The sequence below is a fragment of the Stegostoma tigrinum genome, chromosome 9, assembly GCF_030684315.1.
Source record: "Stegostoma tigrinum isolate sSteTig4 chromosome 9, sSteTig4.hap1, whole genome shotgun sequence".
NCBI lineage: Eukaryota > Metazoa > Chordata > Chondrichthyes > Orectolobiformes > Stegostomatidae > Stegostoma > Stegostoma tigrinum.
Genome location: NC_081362.1, coordinates 8,322,264 through 8,340,622, shown reverse-complemented (window position 1 = coordinate 8,340,622; position 18,359 = coordinate 8,322,264). Strand labels below are relative to the sequence as shown.

Here is an 18,359-nt window from a genome sequence, read left to right as displayed (position 1 = left end):
ATTGCAAGTGTACGCTTCGGTCTAGTCTAAAATGGTAGGTCCGCTCATCTTACTAGAAAACAGCACACTCACCTAGTTGATGATTTGACACAGTTGTGGGATTGTTTCTTTCAGATATTTCAAGTAACTGTACTCCTGGTTCCTTTGACCTTTAAAAAAGTGGCTCAGATGTTGTGGCATATTGGTTTCTGCAAAAGAACATGCAAATTAGGCTGTTCTGCTCTGCCATTTAGTAAGACCATAGCTTATTCTGTTTCTGTTCCAAATTTGACATTCCTATCTACCTCCACCTTAAAAATGTCTGATTTCCACCACTTCCTGAGGCAGAGCAAAGCAACTCTCCAAGAGAGAAATTCCCCAATTTCTTTCCTGAAGGAGTGACCTCTCATTTTAAAACGGTGCCCCCTAGTTCTGGACTCACACCCATCCTTTTGCTTCCAACTTGTTGAGACCACCCAGAATCTTATCAACTTTAATCAAATCCCCCCTCATTCTTCTAAATTCCAGTGGAACCAAGCCCAATTTGCTCAACTTTTCCTCATAAGATAACCCACTCATTCTGGGTATCAGTTCAGTAAACCTAATGGCTTCCAATGCACGTGCATCCCTCTTTAAATAAGGAGACCAAAACTGCATGCAATATTCAAGATGAGGCCCTGTCCAATGTCCCGTGGAACTGACGCATAGCAACCTTAAATGATTTGTTAGCTTCTTATTATGATGGAGAAACAGCAGCTACCCAAGATGTTGGGGGTGGCCCAGTGGCTTGGTGATTAACGCTGCAGCCTCACAGTGCGAGGTACCCAGGTTTGATTTCACCCTCGGGTGACTGCCTGTGCAGAGTTGATACTTTCTCCCCGTGTCTGCGTGGGTTTCCTTCAGGTACTCCCACAGTCCATAGATGGACAGATTAGGTGGATTGGCCGTGCTAAATTGCCCAAGGTGTCTAGGGGTGTGCAGGCTAGATGGGCTAGCCATTGGACATACAGGATTGCAGGGATAGGATTGGCAGGTGGGTGTAGGTGGGATGTTCTTGAGAGCATCGGTGTGGACTCTGTGGGCAGAATGGCCTGATGCCCATTGTAGGATTCTATAATTGTTTTGGTTTCTGTCTGTGAGGTGAGGTAGCTGACAGCAGAAACAAGAGGAACTATAGACAAAGACAGTTGTCCTGAAGGTTATGGAATTGGTGTTCCTGTCTTTCAATCAGGTGAGACAGACCACAGAATTAATGACAACATAGTGCTTTCATTATTTTAGCTGACTGTGCAATTTATCAATTTGAGCTAAGTCAATATGATGATATTTTGTTCTGTACATTCACCTGTACTGTGCAATGAAGGATCTCAATGATTCAAAGCACATTTTGCATCACCTTGTAATACCTCTGCCCTTCTTCACAGATCTTGAAGAAATGAAACATGCAAAAGATATTAATATTTCACTTAGTTCAGGACCAATTCCATAGTCAAACTCAACGCTCAGACATTTCACGTAGTAACAGGGACTTGTCAATTAGTTCCTTGAGCCTGTTTGACCATATTATTGGCAGCAGGTCTGCAATCTAACTCCATATCCCAGACTTAGGCCGCTGTCATTTGATAGCTTTGGTGAACAAAAGCCTAACAATTTCGGACTTAGTATTAACAATCGACTGAGCATCATTTGTGACTCGCAGAACAAGAGTTGCAAACTTCTGTGCATGTGGAAGTGTTTTCAAACTCCCCTGCTGAAAGTCTTGGCCCTAGGTTTCAGATTCTGGCCAATCCTACACCGTCCAACCAGCAAACAGAGTTTCTGTCCTATCAGTTGCTCTCAATATCTTGAAAACTTTGAACAATTCATCCTTTAACTTTTTTAAATTCAAGGAATACAACTACAGTTTGTGTAATCTCTCATATTTTAACCCTGTGGACCAGGTATCATTCTGTTAAATTCACTCTGCACTCCCTCTAAGGCCAGAATATCCTTTCTAGGGTGTGATGCCCTCAACTGCTTACTGTATTACATATACAGACTAACCAGACTAACTAAGGCATAATTTCTAATGCTTCTGTATTTTAATCCTTCTGCTAGAAAGGCTATCTTTCCGTAAAACATCTGATTTATTTCTACACACATATTATATATATAGGAACCCCAACCTTCACTGATTCTAGCTTCTCACCATTGAGAACTTTTCACATTCAAAATGAATGTTCTGACATATGCTCACATTAAACTGTTTGCACAGATTAGTTCCATATAATGTTGTAACGTTTAGGCTTCCATTGACTGCTTACAGCATTTTCTACTTTTCCATTGTCGGGAAACTTGGGTTTCTGTCCCATCGTATCATCTAGGTTGCTTTAAAAAAGCTTTGAATAGTTGACAACACACTATAGATCCTTAAGTGTCACCACTGTCACATTCTATCAGCATATCTGTCCATTATCCCTTCCAATCTGCCAAATTCCCTACCAGATAAAAAATGTTCCTTCAGTCCCATGGACCTCTACCTTGGCTTTCTGTCTGTTAGGAATTTATACCGTCTGGAAATATGCAGAAATAACATTCATAGATATTCCCCTGTCTGCCATTTTAAATGCCTCTTCAAAATATTCAGTCCTGTGAGTCAGCTGTCACTACAAATCCAAACTGACTCTGCCTGATCACTTGAAAGTTTAAGATGTTCACCCTCTATGAATTATTTATTGATCTGGTAATTTTCTGACAGCTAATCTTAGGTTAACTGATCTATAATCCTGTGTCACTGCTTGCTTAAAACGTGGAGTGACAAAAACAACATTTGAAACTAAAAGAATAATATTTTCACCTATTCACTTTAAACTCCAGGGAAGGATGTTCTCTTTCTGGGTATTTGTCCGTAGTTAATATGATTATTTTTGTCTTTATTCTTATTTTGTTCACATTAACCTTCCTGAGTCCCTATTTCTGAATCAGTATTAGCTCTCTTCAGATAGTTGACATGCCAGGAACTTCCTCTACTTTAAATACTGACACAAAGTAATTATTTAACATGCCCGCCATTTCCTTATATTACGTAATAGTATTTTCATTATCAATTTTCAATCTTCATAAATTATCCTCTTTATTCTTCACAGCCTTTCTTTTACCTGTTTTCATTGTAATTTTTTTTTGTTCATTTTGACCATTTCTTTCCTTCATATTCTGTGTTGTGGTCTTTCAGAACAGGCCCGAAACATCAGCTTTTGTGCCCCTAAGATGCAGCTTGTCCTGCTCTGTTCATCCAGCTCCACACTTTGTTACCTCGATTCTAATGGGAGAAATGTGATCTTGGTTCTTCAGCCCATGAAAAATCTGACTTTGTCAGAAAATTATTCTGAACCTTAAGCTCAAAAAAGAATCACATGATTCCCACTAAATGTCCAGCAAGCTGCCAATGGAGACAATTTCTCCGATGTTTGCTGATGTCAGTTTTACTTCAGAGGGAGAGAAAGCTTCAAGGGAGGTTATTGAAGATCTGGGTGTAAGGAATCCATGTTAAGTCATAATTAACTGTTTGTTTTAAGGGTTTCAGGAAAAGACATGAACTAAAGAAAATAGCATCTAATGAATTTGCCAAAAGAAAACTGCTTGCAGCTGTGCCAGCTGAACAAGAAGATTTAGCATGGAGATAGAATGCAGATAACATGGGGGTAGGCCAGTCTGTCTCTTTAATGGCTCACGTGATTTATGTGTCAGGGCAGAACCATGTGGCAGTTTTTCTTATTCATTCATGGGTTGAGGGCATCACTGCCTCGACCAGCATTTATTGCCCATCCCTAATTGCCTAGAGGGCAGTTGAGAGCCAACCACATTGCTGTGCGTCAGGAGTCACATGTAGTTCGGTGCAGGTATGAACAGCAGATTTCCTCCCCTAAAGGACATTATGGGATTTTCCCGCAGACAATCAGCAATGAATTCATGGTCATCATTAGACTCTTAATTCCAGATTTTTATCGAATTCAAATTCCACCATCTGCCGCAGTGGGATTTGAACCTGAGTCCTCAAAGACGTTACCTGGTTTTCTGGGCTAATAGTCTAGTGATAATACCATGAGGACATCGTCTCCCCTAAATGATTCACTTTGTTGAGTCAGACTCTGAAACATCATTTTTTTTGTTGCCACCTTTTCACTCCACTTACTGTAGGAATTTGCAAGTAGGAACTCTCTCTGAGACCATCCCAGTTCCTCATGCTGGATTCATGAGACACCCTGCAAACTGAAATATGACTGGATATTAGGTTCCCCATCTTTCCCTGTCTGGTGTTTGGAGATGAACCACTTTTATTTATTTCCACATTCATAGAAATTCGTCATGTATGCTATCATTTTTTTTCAGATCAGTCTCATTAGATTTACTTTGAACTCTGGTTCTCCAGATGCGTAGGGATTGTCGTGGTGAGTTCCCATGGTTACAGCTGATGAGAATGAGTACACATCTGTCTGAATTATTTTTAAGACTGCTGTTAGCTCACAAAAACTGTTATTTCAGCCAGCTTGTGATGGAACCATTATAAACTTTTTATTCCACACGCACGAGCTGACAACCAAATATCACTCACTGGGCACTGATGCAGAACCTGTTCTGATCTGAAATGAAAGTAGAAAATGCCAGTAGTGTGTCGTGAATCATAAATCATTCAGCACCTCATAAAACAGATAAGTGGTTTCTTACTTTGGGTCGGGAAATTCAGCAGTTATCAAATATTGTTCCAGGCCCCACATCTCCACATTCATTTTGCAATGTAAGCCTCTATCCCCCTCCTTAACTACATGACAAATTCACTTGATTTTAAACAGGCCATGACACAACATTCCTGATATTGCTGATAAATTGGCAGTTTGGCACTGATCTTACATTGAAATGTGTCGTGACTGATCTTTTATAATGACATGCTCTCATCTCTTACAGAATGATGAAATTGAGCCAGCGATTTTCACCTTCGATAAATTTTATGCACTAACACAAAAAATTTGTCCTCGCACTGACATTGAGGAGCTGTACAAGAAACTGTAAGTTTAGGAATTGGTAGCATGACCATACGTGAACCAGAGCTGAAGGCAATGCTTATGCAAAAGAATTAGAGCAGACCCGTATGGAAGCTATCATTGTTAATAACAGACTACCTTCCAATATTTATTTGGACGGCGCTGTTTTTGAAACCTCTTTTAACTAAATGGTGCATTGCACTGCTAGCCCATTTACTGTCATCATTGTTAGCATAAAATGTAGCTTAATTGAATCCTTTGGAAAAGTAATTGGGATGTTCTTTATAACCACCATAGCACAGAGAGTTCCTGGAATCATTTTGCATCTGCTGGACTAATAGTGTTTGAAATCTAAACTGCTCCTTTCTAGAGAACATTAACTTGATTAGTAAACATTTGAAAAGTCTAGGAGTATGTTTTGCTGTGGGCTGAATTTGTCAATTTGATCAAGCTGAATAAAAGCGATAATAGACCATGTACTGCAATTGGACATGAAGCTATGCACAGGTTGAAATGTGAGGAAAGGGACTCACAAGATGTTACATGCATTTTAACCATTTATTCAGAGAGGGGCCCTGTTATGAAGGATAGCTCAGAAAACTATCATTGCCTAATTTCACCTTCATTTAACTTCCAGCATCAATCAGTCCTTCTCATTTGACCTTAATCCTACTGTCAGGGCTTTGCACTGGGTATCGCTTCCAGTGCCAGCCAGTTGCACTGGCAATCATTTCCAGTGTCAGCCCCCTGCCCTAAACATTGCTTCCAGCATCAGTCCCCTGCCCCAAACATCGCTTCCAGCGTCAGCCCCCTGCCCTAAACATCGCTTCCAGTGTCAGTCCCCTGCCCTAAACATCGCTTCCAGTATTAGCCCTCTGCCCCAAACATCGCTTCCAGTGCCAGCTATCTGCACTGGGTATCATTTCCGGCATCAGCCCCTTGCCCTGGGTATCTCTTCCAGTGTCAGCTGTCTGCACTTAGCATCGCTTCCAGTGTCAGCTTTTTGCACTGGGTATTGCTTCCAGTGATAGCCCTCTGTGCAGGGCACCACATCCAGTGTAAGTCCTCCACATTGGACATTTCTTATGCTGTTAGCCTTTTGCACTGCGCACTGTTTTCACTGCCAGCCCTTTGCACCGGGCACCGTTTTATCTGCCATCCCTTTGCACTGGGCACTTGTTTTCACTGCCATCCCTTTGCACTGGGCAGTTTTCACTGCCATCCCTTTGCACTAGTCGAGTTTCTGATATTAGCCTGCACTACTGAGCCTGACCTCTGGTGGTGGGTTTGATGTTGAACATTGTGAACTTGGCTGATAAGATCCTTCTCTCTGAATATGGAATAGCTGAAAAGACACAGATTCAAAATTAAATAGATTTGAAAACATGACTTCAATAAACCTGTGGCTGACCTGTTAACTTTATGACCTTCCTTGGAATGTGAAGGAGCTTTATTTCATTAAAGTAGAAAACTGGTGCGCTTGTAAATTTCAGGCTAACTGGGAGAGAGAAAAACTTAATTGTTTTCTGCCAATAGTCAGCTTGCTAATGATTTCATTTTCCCCTGGCTATAGAGTCTCGAAGCAGGGTTTGTATTCTCAGGTGAATACCATTTAGGGATCAGATGGGAAGTATTGCAGTATTAACCTAGGGAGTTCTCACTTCCAGAGGGTACCACATGCTCATGGGATGAGCACGTTTATTGCTGATCGGACTCTGAAGGATTTAAGAAATGAGCAACAGGGTAGTAACTGGATAGAAGTTGAACTCTGATCTTATTGATTGGCAATCAGCCTGTAGGGCAGGGACTTCAAAAAAACCTTTTCCCACTGGAATGCCACTTGAAGACTGGAATGTCCGGTTGAGATCAAAGGTTGTGGGGAGAAAGCAGAATTAGGCTGTTGAGTTGGACGATCAGCCATGATCGTGAAGAATGGTGGAGCAGGCTCGAAGGGATGAATGGCCTCCTCCTGCTCCTACCTCCTATGTTTCTACATTATCCTCATCCCTCAGTGTGACCTATGAGAGTTGGGAAGGTGGGGTGGTGGTGGTGAGCAGCCCTTACAAAAACCTTGGGGGGATGGGAGTTTGTGAGAGGTGTGGTGTGGAATGGAAAGGGTTATCTGCAGAATTCAATGTGGCTTAAAATAAGGTAAACCCTTAATGTTTTACCTGTTGCAAGAGCCGGGCCAAGAGGTTCTAACTTGAAGACATTGACTATTCTTCACGTGCAGAGTACATTGACTGTGTCACTCAACAGCTCTGTCACCCAGTTCCTGACATTCCCCTTTTCTGTATCCAAACTTAAATTGAATAACGTTTACCTGTTTACCTTTAAATCTTAATGTCTTTCCCTCTTAACAGAACAAAATGCAAGGCGTTTACCTAGGAGGAACACAGCAGGCCAGGCAGCATCGGAGGAGCAGGAAAGTTGACGTTTTGAGTCAGGACCTTTCTTCAGAAATGGTTTTCTCAAGAAGGGTCCCAACCCGAAATGTCAACTTTCCTGCTGCTCTGATGCAGCCCGGCCTGCTGTGTTCCTCCAGCTCCACACTGTTGTCTCTGACTCCAGCATCGGCAGCTCTTGCTATCTCTGAATGTTTACTCGGTCAGCTCCCACTTTGAAATGCTGTGTTCTGGGCCTCTATAGCTCACCCCTCCTCCTATTTCCTGTTCCCCACCCCCAGTACTTTGCAAGACAAAATGTTGTATGTGTCTTTGAATTTGCGAAACAGTTCATTTTCCCTAAAGCTTGCTTTTTCTGGGGCGTTAAATTTCCTGGTGTTCCTTTAGTAATCTATGGCATAGTTGTATTCATTTCCATGCGTTTGGACTCCAGGATCCATTGCATAACACACCCAGCTGTTGGACCTTTTGGGTTAGATTCCCAGTTTCAGTTCATTACCTCCACGGCGGCAGTTTGTTTATTATAGGTCAGTTTTAAATGCATTCATTGGGAGTCTGGAGGTTGTAGTGGGTGAGACAGCCATGACTGGCTCAGGGGTGAAGGGCTGTGACTCGATTGATTATAGAGCCTCAAGATATTTGCAGTCTCAATTTTCTGCTCTAAAACTGGATTGAAAGATGATCTTCGTCTCTATCTCACTCCAATGTCAGTTTTGGTTCTTCTGATGCATAATCATAGCAGCAGTTCAGGCGTGTTTACAGCAGGCTGGTTTTCTTGACGTTACTACTGAAAGATAAAAGGTCTCGCATTTGTCTAGGAGCGCCCATGACCAGGCAGCTATCTCAATGTATTTTGCAGCCAATTAAATATTTGTGGAGTGTACTTGGGATTTTAGTGCTGGACATAGCACCCAGCAGAGCTCACATAAAACTGAGTTGTGGGAAATAGATGTCTCTGGCTGAGCTGGCAATTATTGCCCATCAGTGGTTGCCCTTAAGAAGGTGGTGGTGAGCTTCCTTATCGAACCACTGCAGTCCATGTGCTGTAGCGAGACCTACAATGACATTAGGAAAGGCATTTGAGGATTTTGACCTAGTGAAGGAAGGGGGATATATTTCCAAGTCAGGATGGTGAGTGACTTGTAGGGGAATTTGAAGGTGTTGGTGCTCCCCTTGTCTTTCTAGATGGTAGTGGTGGTGGGTTTGGAAGGTGCTGTGAAATTCAACAGTGCATCTCATAGATGGTTCACACTGAGTGTCGATGGTGGAGGGAGTGAATGTATGTGGATGTGCTCCCAGTCAAGTGGGCCTGAATGGTGCCAAGCCTCTTGAGTGTTGTTGGAGCTGTACCCATCCAGGCAAGTGGGGAGTGTTCCATCACACTCCTGAACTTGTAGATGGTGGACACGCTTAGGGGATCCAGGGAGCGAGTTACTCACTGCAGCATTCTGAGCCACTCAGCACAGTTGTTGTATGGCTGGTCCAGTTCAATTTCTGGTCAATGGTAAACCAACCCCCAACCCAGGATTTTGATGAGGCAAGTGAAACAGAATGCAAATTGAGGGGGCTGCTCATTCCCATCTCCACTCTTGCCACCTTAGATCGCCCAAACAAGAAAGAATCAGATGGTCATTTAGAGGCTGTCCAATGGGAAGAGGCCAGTTTGAGGGGTGGGATGGGACAGCAGGCCAGGAAAATCCCAGGGCAGGGATAATACTGTGACCAGGAAGTTGGTAATGGATTAAAAAGGCCTCTGCTTCCCGAACTTCTCTTGTTCTTTTTCTGTATTGTGGCTTTAAAAATAAAGCTCAAAAATGAGTTTGAAGAAAGACAGAAACATTGCCACCTTGCCTCAGCAGAATGTGTTAGTTCATTGAGCCAGTGTTTTGACCTTTTCATAGCCGGCACCAAGGAAGTGCAGAGCAGGCAGTCACAATGTTCTGATAATTGGGTGACTTGGAGTCAGTAATGGCAACAAAATCAAAAATTGCTGGGATAAAAGAAAGGTCTGACAGCGCCTGTGGAGAGACAGTGGGTTAAAAGTTTCGGGTGGAGTGGTCTTTCTTCAAAAGAATCAATTATTGATTTGTTTCTGATTTCTAGCGTCCGCAGTTTTTTGGTTTAATGTTACAAAGGCAGGTGAGCTGCAGGTTTCCAGTTGCATCCTGTAATACGGAAGACTGGTGTGATGTCACCCGTTTTCATCCCAACATCGACAACATTATGTTTTAGGAGAGGGTGAGGAGGTGCTCATTCACCCTGAGTTGTTGGGGGACTGAGGTAAACATCAGCCCCTGACTAGAAATATGAACTTGCAACTTCCTTATTCAGAACCCTGGCAGCTGAGTTTCTCAGAGTTCAGGCAGCGTGCCCTGTTGTTAGCCATTTTAGTTAATTATGTTATAAACATTGTGATAATCATGTTAGAGGAGAAAAAAAAACTTTTTTTCCAGAGGAGGAAATTATGTCTCTTACTCCAAAATATTTCACCCATGAGCAGGGATCTTTAAAAAGATGGAGTACATAAAACAGATGGATTGCTACTTATTGTTATAATTTTGGAAGGTTCGAATAATATTTGCAGCTTCTGTGTTTATCCTTTCGAGGATTGTAGTCACCAGCAGGACTCAATAAACTAAAAAAGGCTATTTTGCAATAATTTATAGTGAGAGAAACATTAGGTGATCCTGTTCATCTCTCCACATACTGGAGATTTCGAAGTACACGTTTTGAAACTGCAAAGAGTTTTCACTATTCCAAAGGTTATGTTTTGAAAATTATAAATTATGTAGAAATATGCCGACAACTTATACCTTTTTTTACTGAATTCCTTTTCAGCAATGGAGACAAATCTGATTACTTAACTGTAGACCAATTAGTCAGCTTTCTGAATGAAGTAAGCTTTTTTCATTCATTAACTGCATTGTGTATGTATTTGTAGTGACCTGCTTTACTCCTGCCTTCTCAGCGCATGCACTGCATGGATTCTGCCACTGCTTTTTTTAATGAGTGCTGCATTGGCAACATCCAGGCGCACAAAATGAAACCCCACTTCCTGAGAGATTGAGATAACAAAGTGTGGAGCTGGATGAACACAGCAGGCCACGCAGCATCTCAGGAGCACAAAAGCTGACGTTTCGGGCCTAGACCCTTCATCAGAGCTCTGGCTGCTTGGCTGCTGTGTTCACCCAGCTCCACACTTTGTTATCTTGGATTCTCCAGCATCTGCAGTTCCCATTATTCCTGAGAGATTGACTCTGCTTTCGCTGTAGAGGTACTGTATGCTGCTTTTGTACAGTGGATGTTGAATGGATTTTACTGTAACTGTAGCTGTTTGAAACGTGTGAATTTCTTTCTACGCTGATAACCTTTGAGAGAATCTTTCTTTCTCAAATTACCATTGTGCACTTTTTTCTCAAAACCAAATGCTCTGTTTTTAACAATGTATATCTTGTGATCTTAATTCTACAGCCCTGATGCTATGGCATGGGATATGCACATGCAACAGTTAAATGCATTTGTGTACACTTCTTTTATCTACTGCCTGTCCTGGGACATAGTACACCACCATCATATTCATTGATTTATTGTACATGTTTATTGTTACATCACCTCTCCTAAAGATGGAAAATATTTTAAAGAGATGTGTCAGATATCTGCACATCATTATCCCAGTAAATAGCTTCAGGGGCTATAAATAATAATAATATGAAAAGTTTATTTGTATTATGCTAATCAGGCTCTTCACTTCCATGTATATTTTAGTAATATCTTCAAAATCCATACTCTGTAGAATCTACCTGTGACTACATTGTGTAGAATATTCCAGTTAGGCATACAGAACAATGGTCATTCACATATTGTGGTATTCAGGTTACCTCTTTGAACAGGACCAGTTGATAATTTACTCATTTTTGTGGGAACTTAGTCTGACCTCCCTAGAGCTTGTGTATCTTGATGCCAGGGTATTGATGGTGGAACATTGGTTCAAAGGGTAGAATGAGCCATTAAGTGGATTTGATTGCCATGCCCTTTCTAATCTGTTCCCTTTTTCTTTTAGATTATGGATACATGTTATATGCTTCATTTAAGCGTCTACTGTCTGTAGGAATTAGTTCATGGGCCCTTGGGAGCAATTTTCCATAAAGTTATGGATTTTCCCTGTCCTGTTTGCTCTCTTTTTGTAATTTTCTTGGTTATTAGTGTTTCTCATTGCCCAATTGGGATGCCTATGGGAATTCTTTAATGTGATTCAGTAATTGGACACATTGCAAAGGCACTTTTCAAAGTGATCAGTGAGTGTCTTTGCTTGCAATATAACTAAAAATTTGGATCCTCCCTCATTATTTTGTATATATGGGATGAATAAATGCAGTATTACCTAAACCACTTTAAAAGGAGCAGAAAATGTTTGTGAATCTATCACCCTATTATATTTGAGAGAATAGACCATAAATATACAGAGAGCATAACTTCAAGCAATACGAGAAGTGGTTTTTTGATAATCCAGAGGTACAGAGACAGGACATATTCAAGACTTATATTGCTTGGGAAACAATTTGGCTTTTTTTTCTTTTTGGCTTGGAAAATTTGTGAACTGGGTGGTGTGACCCTATTGAAACATATCACTGCATCACTTGTACTCAACTGGACATGATAAAAGTCCACGGGTGGAGTGGCACGGTGGCTCAGTGGTTAGCACTGCTGCCTCATAGCATCAGACACCCAGGTTCACTTCCACCCTCAGGCAACTGTCCGTGCGGAGTTTGCACATTCTCCCCGTGCCTGCATGGGTTTCCTCCCGGTGCTCCGGTTTCCTCCCACAGTCCAAAGATGTGCAGGTTAGGGTGGATTGACCATGGTAAATTGCCCCATAGTGTTCAGGGATGTGCAGGTTAGGTGGATTATAGGGGGATGGGTCTGGGTGGGATGCACTGAGGGTCGTTGTGGACTTGTTGGGCTGAAGGGCCAGATTCTACGATGTGGGGATTCTATGATTCTATGAAAAATGGTGCTCATTCCAGAAGTATATCAGACTTTCAGGGCAGCGTTTCGAGTCAACCTCATTTTGTAACATTGCCCCTTGCTTCACTAAGAGTGAAAATGTTGAATGTTGACATATCCATTAAGGGGATGTGTCACACTCGAGCCTGCTACTGCTGAAAGACATGTGCACTGTACACACAATTGCACACACAAGGCCACCTGATAATGTCCTGACTGATGTCCCAGGCGATAGTAGTGACAGGAACACAAAGAAGAGATCAAGTTGAGATCATCTGGTTTGTGTGATTCAGCATCACATTTTTACAGTGAATTTGCTGCCTCCGTTGTCAGGGAGATGAATACATATTTTTGAACATCTGTTGGGTACACTTCCTGGAAAAAAAATGATGAAATCCTTTTTTCCCTATCCTTTGCTGTGATGACAAAGTAACATTAAACAGCAGCTGCAAATCCAAACAATATCTCAATGTTAAATCGAAAACTATCCCGAGAAAAAAAATTAAAACATGCTTTAGCTGAGTATATCATACCCACAGATATGCGTGAATTTGATCAGAAAACTCGAATAACAATCTTACACATAGAAATCTTGACTTAATTTTATGGTAGGCTCTGACATGCATGACACAGAAGCTTCACTATTTCAAAAAAAATGCACAAAATCCTTTGGGTCAAATAGCAGTGTTTATTGAGCTTTAGCCTGATTTTAGACAAAGGAATTAACTCAAACAAAAGGAGTTATTTTCCAAAAATAAGTTTGTGACATTATAGATACTTTTTCTGATCAACCCTGTTCAGGCAGTATTGCACACTGCTGGAGCAGGCCGCTACCTAAGAGGTAGGGACGCTATCACCGTGCCACAAGAGCTCTCTATATACTTGATTATGATACACAAGCAACTAGGGGAGGGGTGCAAATATTTTCTCTTCACTAGTGTCTGCATGGGTTTCCTCCAGGTGCTCTGGTTTCCTCCACAGTCCAAAGATGTGCAGGCTAGGTGGATTAGGCATGGGAAATGCAAGGTTAGGGGAATAGGGTAAGGAAGTGGGTCTGGGTGGGATGCGCTTTGGAGAATTGGTGTGAATGTGATGGGCTAAATGACCTGCTTCCGCACTGTAGAGATTATACAATTATTAGTTTCTTTGCATAATCATTGACACTGTTTTGAGTTGTAAGATGCTTACAGGAAACTCCTTAATTTGGGCTTTTCCTTACTGACTGCAGAGCCAACGGGATCCTCGGCTAAATGAGATTTTGTTCCCCTTCTACGACCCAAAGAGAGCAATGCAGATACTTGAGACTTATGAACCAGACGAAGAGCTGAGGAAACAAGGTAAGCAACCTCCCATGTCGGCTTTCTACAGTAAAGGGGGTTTGTGTGACCATGGAATGAATCTTGCACAGTTATTCTTAAATTATTGAATAATTCTACAAATGTTTGAGCTTCTGCTTAAACTTGTTTCGGTTCCTTATAAGAGACAACAGCATCTGATATGTATCATTTATATGATATTGGCAGAGGGTCCCAAGAATATGTCAAAAGTTTAAACCTTTCAGGACGATTCCCACATAAGGATAGACACCAGGACTTCCGAAGTGTCCCAGTGCATATCTCCAGTTTTACGTGTGATTTTAAGCAATCCTGGAAATCAGAAGGTCCAGCCCATTTCTTTTGATGAGCAGCACTTTATTTGATTTCATTTTCCCAATGTTTTGGTGATTTTGCATACCTGCATTGGGAACTGTATCAGATAAGCTACACAAATAATGTCATGTTGTAATTAATACAGCCGTAAGGTGAAAACTTAAGGCTAGCTGCCACCTAGTGGATACCAAATTAAATTGTCTGCATAAACCGCAATATTTATGACATTCTCTTCTGCACAAGACCCGCACCATTGCCAAAGATGCTTACCACCAACTCTGTAACATTGCTTGTTCATAGCCCCACAACAACCCATCTCCGTCATTGATGCCATTAACCCCTCCAGACCAATACTACCACTGTTGTGTTCCAGGCGCCTTAGTTTGTCCAAATTTAATGTTGCCTTCATCCAAGCCCACATCAAAGACCAGTTCGCCAAACTCCTCAGTCACCCACGGTTCCGCAAGTTAAAAAATTTTATCTTTAATTTTAAGTTCCTTAATGTTCTTGCTGCCCTGTTTGTGCAAAATTGTTCCAGCCATATAATACTGAACCTGCCAGCTTCTCCCTTTCCTGATCCACCTTGGATAACTTCCGGGTTAGCAGAGTTCAGAGAATCATTCAGAGGGAGTTTGAGAATTTTTTTAAGAATGAGGTGAGAGGAAGCAAGGCAGAAAAGTTTAGGAGTTAAAGATCAGTGAACACGAACTCACTCCGCTGAATACTTTACCAGTTGGTTGTGGATTGACAGGAGGTGGAGATGATCTTCAGAAAACCAGAATATAAGGAGAAAAGGGCTTTGGTTGAGGGGAATGAGTCCCAAAGGCTGGAGAGAGGATTGTATCTGACATTGTGAATTTTGAGATGCATTTTATTGAAGGACAGGGAGTGAGCCTATAGTAACGAAAGGGGAAGTGACAAACATGTAGAACTTTACCAACAGTAAAATGCCAGTTCGGTTTCATAGTTGTAAACATTTCCTTAACTTCTAGCAACAAAGTATTTCTGTATTTTTTTATGATTGAGTGGTTTCACTGATTCAAGCCAATGTTTAATATTGATTCAGTAACAGAAAGTTGTGCAAATACTCACTGGGGGACTTTCTAGACCTGCGACCTCTAATACTGAGAAAGGCAAGAGATATATGGGAACACCATGATCTTCAAATTTCCCCCTTGAGTCACACACCATCCTGACTTGGGAATATATCGCTGTTCCTTCAGTGTTGCTAGATCAAAATCCTGGATCTCCCTCCATGACAGCAGCATTGTGAATGGTCCTACACCCAGGTGGAATGCAGCAATTGTAGATGTCAGCTCACTTCCACTTTCTTCAGGGCAATGAGAATGAGCAACAAATGCTTGGTGAAGCATTGCCTGACTGGGAGCTAGCGTATGTCAGCAAACGCAAGGGATGTTAAGCTATGAGGAAAGACATAGCCCACTGAGTTTTGGATGAAGGAGAAATGGGGAATTTTGGGGCTGCAGTTCAAGCGAGTAGTTCTGAGGTGGCTGCCAGTAATGTGTGTCAGAATGGACAAAAGGACACGGTCAGAAGAATCAGATTATTCTGCGAGAAGCGTACGTGTTAGCATTGATGGAACAAAACCAGTCACAGACAGATTTAGAAACTAAGGCAAGGATTTTAAGTGCAACATTCTGATGGATCAGGAGACTGATTAGGTCAGCAGCTGATGATGTGCGAACATATAGTGGAGAATATACAAACAGACAAATGAGGAGCAGAAGTTGGCTATTCAGCCTTTGAGCTTGCTCCAATATTCAGTAAGAACATGGCTGATACTCCATATTTCCACCTATTGCTGAAACTCTTTCACCTCTCTACTTATCAAGAACCTGCTGTTGCAAGGAGACTGTTCCAAAGACATACAATCTTCCCTAAGGAAAAGAAAACTCTGCCCATCTCAGTCTAAACTGGGTGACCCCTTATTTTTAAACAGATATCCCCATTTTATATTCCCCCAGAAGAGGAAGTACCCTTTCACATGCATCCTTTCAGGACCCCTTAGGTTCTTATATCTTCAATCAGGTCATCACTTACTCATCTAACCTTTTGTGAAGACAAGCCTGGATTGACCAACCTTTTCTCATAAGACAACCTGGCAATTACTGGTAATAGTTTGGTGTACCTTCTCTGAACTACTTTCAATTATAACTTTCCTTAAATAAGAAGGTGAACACTCCATACTGCACCTCAGATGTAGCTTCACGAATTCCCTGTCGTAACTGAGCATAATCTCCCCATTTTGGTATTCAGTTCTCTTCAAGGAGAGGCTGGATAGGCTGGAGCATAGGACGTTGAGGGGTGACCGTATAGAGATTTATAAAATCATGGGGGCGTACTCATAAGGTGTCTTTTCCCTAGGATTGGGAAGACTGGGGGCATATTTTTAAGGTGAGAAGAGGAAGTTTCTAAAAAGACGGAGGGGGGGAATCTTTTTTACAGAGGGTGGTCCATGTGTGGAATAAGCTTTGAGAGCAAGTGGTGGATGCAGGTACAGTTACAATATTTAAAAGATATTTGGATATGAAATGTTTGGAAGGATATGGGCCAAGTGTAGGTGGGTGGGACTAAATTAGTTTGGGATTATGCTAAGTGTGAACTGTAGGGCGTGTTTCTGTGCTGTATGACTCGAGGACTGTATATTAGATTGGCCAAGTACTGTAGGTGCATTTTAACCTTTTTTGGGATTCATGCATTACGACACCTGAAATATTAGGCTATACTCAGAAGTGTTTTGGACAGTTGGGTTCAGCTAGCAAGGAAAGTAAGGTTGTGTGAGATTGCATTGCTGGTGGATTTTAACTGAGCTGAACAGTGATAGTGATACTGGGAAAAGGTCAAAACTACTTATCATTTTCTTCTTGAAGCCCGGTCTTCTATAACAACCAGGCTTCATTTGTATTGCGATCATCCAGCTGCCTGCATGAAGTAGCCTTAGATTAACTGCTGAGACAGATTATAGCTGAATGAATGACATGACAAGATTTCATGATGTAAAACATTTACTGTAACAAATGACTACAAGTACTACTGACTAAACATTATCTTCTTTTTGTGGGAGATATACAATTAAAACTAACTGAATCACCCCTTTCGTATTTATACTCAGTGCATGTTCCACAGAATCACAGACCTTTTATCCCTTAAGATCTGGGGAGTTTGGCAAATTGGGTGCAAAATTGGCTTAGTAGCCAGAGGCAGAGTGCAGGTTGAAGATTGTTTTTGTGGCTGGATGCCTGTCACCAGTAGTGTAATGCAGGATTTGTTGCTGGATCCCTTGCTGTCTGATGTGCACATTCATGATTCAGGTGAGAATATTGGAGGTTAAATCAGTTAGTTCACAGAAGACACAAAAATTTATATGTGGTAAATAGTGAGGATGAAAGCTTTGTACGAAGGAAGATATAGACCTGGCTGGCTGGGTGGCCGGAAAGGAAAATAGAATTTAATCTTGAAAAGTGAGAAGTGACAAGGAAGTGACAAGTGGGAAGTAACAAGGCAAGAATTCGTGAATGTTAAGACCCTGAGTAGCATTGAGAGTTAGTGGGATCTTGGTATCCGTTCACATAGATCCTTGAAGGAAACAGGACAGCTGGTTACAAAGTCATGTAGGATACTAGTCTTTACAATGAACAAGAGCTGGCAGGTGGAGCTATGTAGGACATTGGTTCGGCCACAGCTGGGGTACAATGTGCAGCTCTAGTCACCACACTGTAGGAAAGTTGGGATTGGATTTGAGAGATTGCACAGGAGATTAGCAGGCAGGTAGGACTAGTTTAGTTTGGCATTATGTTCGGCTTGGACTGAAGGCTCTGTTTCTGTGCTGTATGACTGTAGGAAGAAGGGTCACCAGACTCGAAACATTAACTGTGCTTCCCTCTCTACAGAAGCTGCCAGACCTGCTGAGCTCCTACAGCCATTTCTGTTTTTGTTTCAGATCTTCAACATCTGCAGTTTTGAGTTTTGCTCTACCACATTGTCACATTGGGCTGGAGCAATTTGACTAGGAAGAGAGAGTAGATATGCTGGGGTTGTTTCCCTCAGAACTGAGAAGCCGAGGGAAGGACCTGATTGAGCTTTACAAGACTATGAAGGGCATAGAGGGAACCAGTCAATGGTTCCCCAACTTGGAATTTAAAGAACAGCAGGAAGTGAATAGCCTTGGTATAAATCACTCCAAATTCAATCTTCCCATGCTGGATAGTGTCAAATTACTGATATCGGTGAATAGTCAATCACTTCTCAAGAATTGAAGAACTGCACATGAAAGCATCACAAGT

At 41.7% G+C, this 18,359-nt stretch overlaps 1 protein-coding gene across 20 annotated transcripts in view; it reads left to right on the top strand.

Moving 5' to 3' along the window:
• Nucleotides 1-18,359, top strand: part of LOC125455166 (1-phosphatidylinositol 4,5-bisphosphate phosphodiesterase beta-4) — a 477,523-nt gene that overhangs the window by 296,564 nt on the left and 162,600 nt on the right. For 19 of the 20 annotated variants that reach the window (XM_048536853.2, XM_048536856.2, XM_048536849.2 and 16 more), the window contains 3 exons: nucleotides 4,921-5,021; nucleotides 10,241-10,298; nucleotides 13,635-13,743. In XM_048536853.2, the coding sequence (XP_048392810.1) occupies nucleotides 4,921-5,021; nucleotides 10,241-10,298; nucleotides 13,635-13,743 (268 nt within the window). Of the gene's footprint in view, nucleotides 1-785; nucleotides 3,660-4,920; nucleotides 5,022-10,240; nucleotides 10,299-13,634; nucleotides 13,744-18,359 lie in introns of those variants that run through there. The other variant, XM_048536866.2, reaches the window with a different exon arrangement.